The sequence below is a fragment of the Cynoglossus semilaevis genome, chromosome 11 (assembly GCF_000523025.1).
Source record: "Cynoglossus semilaevis isolate Cse_v1.0 chromosome 11, Cse_v1.0, whole genome shotgun sequence".
Lineage (NCBI taxonomy): Eukaryota > Metazoa > Chordata > Actinopteri > Pleuronectiformes > Cynoglossidae > Cynoglossus > Cynoglossus semilaevis.
The window spans coordinates 20,314,680-20,324,002 of record NC_024317.1 but is presented as its reverse complement, the minus strand read 5'-3'; the positions used below and the strand labels follow the sequence as shown (position 1 = coordinate 20,324,002).

Sequence of the window (9,323 nt, the reverse complement as noted above, 5' to 3'; positions counted from 1 at the left end):
GCTGACAACACACACTAACAACTAATTTCATTAGGAAAATTTAGCTTCAGGCTAACAACTTAATTTTTTTAAAATGCTGAAATTTTTTTTCTACCTCACAACAAAACCATATGGGACAGACGTTCAAAGGTGAAGTAGTACATTTTGTTAATCTAACCAAGGTCCATGGCTACACATACTGACCAAACTAAAACACAGAATACAGTTTTGCAGTCACAAATAGGCGGGTTGTAGTCCGGAGGTGGCCCTCGACCTGCCCATTGAGGCACTCAATGGTCTAAAATTAACGTTTGTTCCCTGCCTATTTGATAACAATAGGAAAAAAAAACACAAGTTTAACATGATGCTGCCTATTTGATAACAATAGGAAAAAAACCACAAGTTTAACATGATGCCACCTAGTGGACTACAATGGATCCTCCTCACTGCTTATGAAATTAGTTGTAGACTAGTAAAGGTCAGATGGAAAATTCAGCATCTTACGGGACGCTGCCGGTAAAGTTGATTCCTGCCAGGTGCTCAGAGGAAGTGACTGTGTCTCCAAACACTGGGCCATCTGCCGGCAGGAACTGGATGATGTTGGGGGGGAGACCACACTCCCTCAGAATCTTGTACACAGCGTAACTTGCCAACACAGCAGCATCACTGGGTTTCCACAGGACCACGTTACCCTGAGAAAGACATTAGTGAGTGTTTAGTCAGTGAGTACTTGGACATCTGGACCAATGGGACGACTAGGATCACACTCACCATCAGAGCCGGGGTTCCTGCCAAGTTTCCACCAATTGCTGTGAAATTGAAAGGAGCCACCGCTGCCACAAAACCCTGAGACACCGACAAAAACTGGAAAATTAGGTCTTCTAGTAATCGGTACCTGGAGGTCACCTTCGTCATGTGTCCAGTAGGGCTGTAATCACTCAGTCACCTGGTGGATTTATTGGTCTACACAAATTCTGATTGGTCGATTTTTTTTGTTGTTATTCATTTATTTTTATATAAATATGTATATATATATTTTTTTTTGTGTGTGTTGATTTTATCTAGAGGAGAGTACCAAAAACAACCCCTTTTTTTTCACTATTTTGAATTAGCCTAATCTACAGATTGTAAGATTGAATAATGGACACGTAGGTGATTTGCTGAATATAATTTACATCATAATATCAAAAATATTTCATTTTGAGCATTTTATTTACAGTCAGTCTCCCATACCATGTCAAAGAAATTGTCAATGAGGCAGCATTTCACAAAAAATAGATGATGAAAAGAAACGTCGAGTGAGCATATCACTAGAATACACTAGCTAGGATACAAACATGGCACATATCACCTAAAAACAGTGAGCTAACTTGTAGGATGCTCTGTTTTTAAAAATTTAAAAATTAACCACCAAGCCAAAGGGTCAGGTGACCTTTTTTTTAAAATGTCAGGCGTATTTGAGCATCTTGAACAAACAAGCTTCAAAACTAGTTTGAAGCTTGTTTTGTTAGAACATGGTGTGTAGTCCATGTGTCATGTGACCTCACCTCCAGGCCGCGGTACAGGGTGGTGTTGGTGCTGCCTCCAGTGCTGAGTGGCTGCTGTGTCGTCAGCTCAATGGCGTGTTTGGCGTTGAACCTGAAGAAGTCGATAAGTTCCGCCGCAGCGTCGATCTCTGCCTGAACCACGGTCTTACCCTGAAGCGCATCGAGAGGGTGTCAGCGAGCCAAAGGTGTTTCTATGGTCTACTGGTCTTTGACCATTTCCCTCACCTGTCCAATCATGGTCTTGGCGAGCACCTCAGCCCTCCGCGGTCCACTGATGACATCGGCTGCCTTGAACAGAATTTGAGCCCGATCCTGCACTGGCCTCAGGTCCCACTCCTTCCTTGCCGCCACAGATGCCACGATGGCTTTGTTGATCAGCTCCTGCAGGGGCAAAGTTAGATAAAGTTATGCACCTCACTCACAGTGATGTCAGCACCATGTGATGTACGACCTCACCTTGTCCGCATAGCAGAACTTTGCAACTTTGTGAGCGTGGTTGAAAGGCTACAAAAAAAAAAAAAAGAAACAAAAAAACATGAATGAATCTTAAAAAAATCATCAATGAGCTTTGACCCCCAGTAGCTTCGGTCTCTCTGTTGCCCACGAGCAAGCAAGTAGGCGCACACACACATACACACTTGGGCTTGTCCAGTGGACTTCTAGTCCCGTATTAATCCTACAATAGGGAAATTCAGTGTGAGGCTTTACAACCCACACAGGCTATCAAGAGGAGGCACCCTTAGTATGTGAGTATCTAGGGCAAAAACCCAGGCCCGGCAGAGCAGGATGGACTAGTCTGACTTGAACAGCTTGAAAAGTTTGGGGTGTTGATTATAAATCAGAATAAAGTTTGACTGTGTTTTCTTCTTTCTCATTTACCAACATCTGAGCAACAAACAAACTCTTGTCTTCCTCGTCTTTTTCTTGATTGGACTTTGTCTGTGTCAGATTTTCCATTTTTGTCTTTGGTTTTTCCAATCGGTTGACAAATGCAGTCATGCTCCTTGCTCACAGACACCCACACCTTCCCCTCCACATGCACACACACACACATATATAGCAGCAGCCACTAGTTGAACCCACACACACACACACACACACCTATAGCAGCAGCCACTAGTTGAACATTCATACACACCCTCCGTTCTATCATTGACTCCAGGGGAGATAACATGAGTTTTTTTTTCTGTCCTCTGTGCTACACTCACTGACAGTTGATGTCTGATGTCCGACGTCCACAAGTGTTCGTCTCCCACCACACATGGGATGTCCTCCGTCCTCCCCTGCAGGTCATCTAGAGCCTGAAACACACCAGGACAGAGTGAGGGCAGTTGACAGACGTGCGATCGGACTGATTAATAAGCACGTGATTGACAGGTGACCTGACCTTCAGCAGCTCTGCTCTCTCTGCCGTTCCTTCGTTGAAGGACAAGATGGGTTCATTCTGCACGTGCACAGACGAGCACAAGGACGTCCTGAACCTGCACACACACACACACACACACATGTGTTAGGATTTCAACACTCCCGGGGCCCCATTTATCAACAGGGTGCGTACGAACATAGCCACGTAAACTTCTCAACTTGAGAAGCACAGTTCTGACCAAAATCTAGTGGTGACAACAGTTAAACTTTTACTTTTTTTTTTACATTTTGAAGGATTGGTGTGACAAGTTATAAAAGGCAAGCTGTGACTGGAAATACCAGTATCATGTCTTTCTCGGAGGATTTGGAAATCCGCATGCTGCGCAGAGAGTGCATTTTCAAAAAAAAAACAAACAAAAAAACATGCTGATCCGTTCAGCGAGAGCACTTCTTAGCAGGCGCTGCTTTCCCAAAAACATACTGACAGATTTATAATCCGTCTTGGAGCGTGACACAAAACACACCAAAGCCATCCTAGGGCACATCCAGCTCCTTTTCATCCTGGGATTTTTGGCCACCGGAACATTTCAGTGAGAAATTGGGAGACATATGCAACAACAACAATTCACAGTATTTCTGAGTGCAAATTACCCTAAACATACACGATCGTCGTACTTACGAACAGGTGGGATTTTTTTTTTTAGTGCTTTAAGTTTGAAGTTGTTGTTTTGTGCCTACACGCATTCTAAACTTCATTCATACAACAGAATTTAGAACCTTGCTGTCTTGAACTCTCAGTCATTTCATCTTCTACCTCTAGCTGATCTTTAACTGATCTTCATGTCTGTTTTTTTTTTCCACCTCACTCTGGTGTTTGGGGTTCTTTTTAATCCACACCTACCCGGGCCGTGATGTTACGACACCTTCGAACTTGATCTTACAACACCAGTGAAAACAAGCACAGACTTCGCATATATTACAATACATTTAGCAGACGCTTTTATCCAAAGCAACTGTCTCTGAACCTGCAGAAGAGAACTGTGTCCTCACTGTCTTACATTCAGAGCCAGTTTGATCTAGTTTGGTTCAAAGTTATATCACAGCCCAGTGGTTAGTTAATTATCTACACCAGGCGCAGCTGAAGGTCAGAGCGAGCCCCCTCATCCCTCAGAGCCTTGTGTGTTCTTGTTGACCTTGGTGCTTGTGGTCTCCTGATCTCTCCAGGATTTCCTGCTCCACACTCCACATGCATCAGTCTGAAGTGTGGAGTGTGGAGTGTATGAGACAGTCAGTTATATTGTTCACTGTTAGCTCCACTTACTTTGGAGATCCGTTCCAACGGTGCGACATAACTACATGTTCGTGTTAGTCATTTATGCTAACACAGTGACAACAACCCAAAGGAAGAAAAAGTGATTGAAGCACAATCCAGAGTATGGTCTACAACCGGCGAATGTAAACAAAGATGTCTTCTGAGTATAACGCCACGAGACGATGTATTCGTCCGCTTTGCTCACCAAATAGTTCACCCATTTGAATGCCATACATCAGAATGATGGACGTGACCACAAAACGTCAATAGGTGGACGACGTAGTAAACCGAGGACCTCCTGTCACATGGAGAGAAGTGTTGTAGATGTTTCTACTTTCAACTACAATATTGTTTCCTTCTTCTAGTTTGTTCACTATTACCCTTGACAACTGAGTTGATGTTTGCATAAAGTGGGCAGAGCAGACTGTCTGAGATCAGGACAGACAGTCAGTCTCCCGCTGACAGTCTGAATGACACAATAGTCAGATGGATTGTTTGGGACTGTAGCCTGACTAATATTGACAAGGACAACGCCTGGACTGAAGAAACTCACCACACGTTCTACAAGACACCGTCATGATGAACAGTCGTGACTGAAAAACATCAACTCTATGAAGAGAGATTTTGTTTTTTAACTCAAGTAAAAACAAGTGACAAATACCAACATTTAGCTAAGGTAGGTAAGGTAGTTCGTAGTAGAATTAACTACGATCAGGTACAGTAAGGATTGGACAACAACCACTGACCACCACTGTAGCTGTTATTGTTTACAAGCGACCTGACAACAGGTGCTAAGATGTTAGCTTAAGATGTTCCCAACAGTCAGCAACATGGTGTGCTGAGTCTCGTGTCCGCTCACGTGGACCTCGCCTTAGGGTAACTTACCCCCGCACACACCGCCACACTGACGCTGGCACACGTAGCATGTTCCACCAGAGCTGGAGCGCAGCAGAAACGGACACAAATTAACAACGAACAGGTGGAAGGACACTGACACACGGACGTCAGGCGGAGGACTGGACCCTAACTTAGCTCAAGATTCAAAGAGGCGGGACCGCAAACGGTCATTGGTGGAGAGGAGGGCAGTACGGGGTGTGTCTGTGCGTGAGTTTGTCGACACCTTTGATAAAAACACACGCAGCATTCATTTTTTTTCTTTAACCTGTTGAATTATTAATTCGGTTTAGTAGACAGAAAAGGTGAAATTTTCTGTTTTATGAAACCCGCTCAACTCTCGTTACTCTGACGGCTTGGGTGGAGGAAGCGTGTAGCTGTCCAATCAGATAACGGTGACGTCAACCAACCACAGAGCAAAGGAAACAGCTCCATATACGGTCAGCAGTAGTGCCGAATTATCTTTGAAAGTTTTAGGTTTATTCTTCATTTTACTAGCACAATTTACAGTTAATTTTATTTATATTATTTCCCCCAGCAGTCTACATTGAACCAATACTGAACCGGCAAGATAAACTTTCAACCTGATTTTGGCCTGTGAGCCAAAAGGTTTAGTTTATTCTTCATTTTACTAGATGGATATATGGATGGATGGATGGATGGATAGATAGACAGAGCAGAACAGCACCAAAACAACTGGAATAACAAAATAAATTAATGCAGTTCAATTCAGTTCCGAGAATAACAGCACACCATCAAAGAATAGGGAGAACATGACCAATGGATATTAGTAAATAAATAGATTAGCAGGATAATAGTAGTAGTAGTAGTAGAAGTAGCAACAGTAGCAGAAGCAGTATATTAGTATATAACTTTTGTTGTTGTGTGTGGTGTTATTATTGCAATCTCAATAATTAAAGTATACCACATTATCTCTATGGTATGTATATGTACTATATATATATATAAGCAAAATAAGTATACAGTGATCCCTCTCCTATCACGGTAGTTGCATTCCAAACCCACTGCAAAAAGGGAAAATCTGCAAAGTAGGGGTGAGATAGTTATTACATAATTTACATATACGTATATTTACTAGTGGCGCTTTGGCCCAGAGGCAATGTCTCTGTCATTGGTGTGGAACCCCACCTGGGCAAGTTCGAATCCCGGTTAGGGCAGTTGGTACCTTCCAGTGGACTCACCACCTGCAGGAAGGTTCAGGGGGGTTGGGACGGTGCAATGTGATTTGGGTGGAGACTGCTACCCCCGCGACCCGGTAATGGATAAGCGGATGAAAATGGATGGATGGTATATTTACTAGTGGTGTGTGATACTGCACATTTTGGTAGCGATCCGATACCAAGTAAATACGGGCCAGTATTGCCATTACCAATGCTGATCTATTACTTTTCAATAAATAAGGTGGATGTGTCACTGAATTGCTAAATCTCAATCAATTTTCATGACTTGAAGTGTTTTTTGTGATGTTTCCTTTTATTTATAATTAAATAGAAAATGCACTATTATCGACATTTTCTCTCTCCTCCTTTTTCTGTTTTTGTAGCTCCATGTTTTCTTTTGGATTTTTTTTTTAAATATATTTATATAAATTGGTTGTGTTTCCACTATACCTTACTATCCATCCATCCATCCATCATCGTCCGCTTATCCGGGGCCAGCAGTCTGAGCAGGGACACCCAGATTTCTCTCTCCCCAGACACTTCTTCCAGCACTTCCAGGGGGACCCCAAGGCGCTCTTTCTCTAGGTCTCCTCCCGAGCACCTCCCGAGCAGTGACGTGTGGTGAGGTTCATGGCTGGTGAGGCACTGACTTATCTGGAGTCAGGTTTACAATTGTAAGAACTGAAAAGAGCATCTAATTTCACTACACATCCAGCGGCATGTAACTGGTAATGCTTCATATCCCATTCCTCTTTCAATGACACGTACACCAACACAAACATATATACAGGAACATATTTGTCCTACAAAAAAACGTTTCTTTTATAAAAATCAATCAATTCATTCAATCAATTTTTATTTATAGAGTGTGTTTCATGCACAAAGCAAACTCAATGTGCTTTACAGTGGTTCAAACAGTTATATATTAAAAAAAAAGTAAACCCCCTGCCCTTATAGACCCTCGCATCTGCTGAGGAACAACCCCCAAGAAAAACCCTTAATAGGATAAAAAAAGGAAGAAACCTCAGGGTGAGAGACAGAGGAGGGGATCCTCACCCAGGACGGGCAGGCGGGCAGTAGCAAAAACAATCTACAAATATTATTTACAGTTCCAGCTTTCAGTTACAGACAGTCAGCAGGTGGAGGCAGGAGTATGGAGGGGGTCCTGGATCCAGTACAGCGTCTATGGGGTCTAGGTAGGGAGGAAGCACAGAGACTCCGAGGACCAGAGGGTCCCCGGGAAAACATGTTAGTCCAGTGCATTTGGTGTGGGTAATTATAACAAATAGAAACAAAAAATATAACATATGTAGGGTTATGGCTGGGGATAGGGGGTTTAATCAAATGTAGTTGTAAAAAGAAAGGTTTTCAACCTGTTTTTAAACATGTCACTGATGTTGCCAGTTTTATGGTGTCATGCAGGTTGTTCCAGAAGTGAAGGGTATAGATGCAGAATGCTGCCTCCCCTTGCCTAGTGTTACAGCAAGAAATGGATAAGCACACTTCTTGTGTCTAAGCAATTCATATTTACTGTAAACGAATTAAAGTATAGTTGGCGCTTTGGCCCAGAGGCAATGTCTCTGTCATTAGTGTGGAACTCCAGGGTTCACCTCCTGGGCAAGTTCGCATCCCGGTTAGGGCGGTTGGTACCTTCCAGTGGACTCACCACCTGCAGGAAGGCTTGGGGGGGTTGGTGCGGTGCAATGTGATTTGGGTGGCGACTGCCGCCTCCGCGACCCGGTAACGGATAAACGGAAGAAAATGGATGGATGGAATTAAAGTATAGAGATGAGTGCAGCACAAATTTAATTTTGTACTTTCAGTAAGAATTTCAGTTATGTTTCAAACTTAAAACACTAAATTGTAGTGCTTTGATCAAATGTTGTCCATCAAAATGATAAGAAAAAAAATATTTTAGGCCAAAAATGTAGTTATCAAATACTTGATTTTTTTCTACTTACTCCCATCCTATTTTTAAAAAAACAAAAACTTAAATAATCAATGGAGATTAAGGCCAAAGCAGAAAGACGCCCTTGGTCAGTTCGGTTCCTACTGTATGTTTTCAGTCTTTTTAATGCAGAAAATGACCTCTCCACTGATGCTGTTGTAGCTGATTGAGCCAGCTGGAGTAACTTTGTCACCTCTGGAACAGTCTGGATTAGATCCTTCTTGGCCAAAAAGCTGAGAAGCTGTCCAGGTGATTGGCATACATTCCTTACTACTTGCGAGCTGTACATTCCGACACAGCAATATCCGATGTCCACGACTTTGTTTTGCAGTACTTCAAAAAGGGCATCCGTTTCCATGAAAATGCTCTCATATGCCATAAGGAATAAGCACGTTGATGTTTTTGATTTGATCAAAAACATTATATTCTTTTATATGATATATATATATAAATATAATATAATAATATAATATAAATATATATATTTTGATATATTTGATCAAAAATCTTAAATCATATTGATTTGATGATCATATCCTGCAGCCATCATTAGAGTTTTAATGTCCCAGCTATCAGGATTTTCACTTATAAAGTGGAAAACAGGGAACAAATCTGAAAGATACATGCTTATTATCTGCAGCATCCGGGAGTTTGAGCTCCATCGTGTGGGCGCTGCTCTTGGTAAACGTCGCCTTCATCATCCAGTAAGTGGGTACGTTTCGTGGACTTTCTGAAAAATGTACTTGCCATCACGGCAGCCCCATTATAAGTTTGAGCCATTAACTTTTTTAACACAGTTGTATTTTTCCAACACTCCCAAGACATAAGCAGCTACGTCATCAAAGCCCAAAAACACCTCCTTCACTTCACATGCATCACCTTTTATAGCCACATAGTGCAAAATGACAGAAATCTGGGCTTTGTTTGTGACATTGGTAGTCTAATCTACTTCTACTGCAACAAATAAGGCGTCATTAATCTCCCTTTTAATATCCTTTCTGATCACATCCTGTCATCTTTCTCGGCAAAAGCATGTAACAGTTCCACATAGTTGCCCCGATTAGATGAGTTTGCACTCTCATTGTTGGCACGGAATG

At 42.3% G+C, this 9,323-nt stretch overlaps 1 protein-coding gene and 1 long non-coding RNA gene across 2 annotated transcripts in view; both read right to left on the bottom strand.

The window, feature by feature from the left end:
• Window positions 1-5,244, bottom strand: part of aldh4a1 (aldehyde dehydrogenase 4 family, member A1) — an 8,598-nt gene extending 3,354 nt beyond the window's left edge. Inside the window, exons 1-8 of the mRNA XM_008321263.3 lie at window positions 5,089-5,244; window positions 2,914-3,007; window positions 2,735-2,827; window positions 1,983-2,030; window positions 1,752-1,907; window positions 1,527-1,676; window positions 751-825; window positions 484-671 (exon numbers count right to left, since the gene is read on the bottom strand). Coding sequence (XP_008319485.1) covers window positions 484-671; window positions 751-825; window positions 1,527-1,676; window positions 1,752-1,907; window positions 1,983-2,030; window positions 2,735-2,827; window positions 2,914-3,007; window positions 5,089-5,129 — 845 coding nt within the window. The 5' untranslated portion in view covers window positions 5,130-5,244. The remainder of the gene's footprint in view (window positions 1-483; window positions 672-750; window positions 826-1,526; window positions 1,677-1,751; window positions 1,908-1,982; window positions 2,031-2,734; window positions 2,828-2,913; window positions 3,008-5,088) is intronic.
• On the bottom strand, window positions 3,165-4,867 carry LOC112487703 (uncharacterized). Its single transcript, XR_003051042.1, has 2 exons — window positions 4,584-4,867; window positions 3,165-4,501 (listed from the first exon to the last, which is right to left on the bottom strand). It is a non-coding gene; the product is annotated as an uncharacterized LOC112487703 (long non-coding RNA).
• Window positions 5,245-9,323: the final 4,079 nt, after the last annotated feature.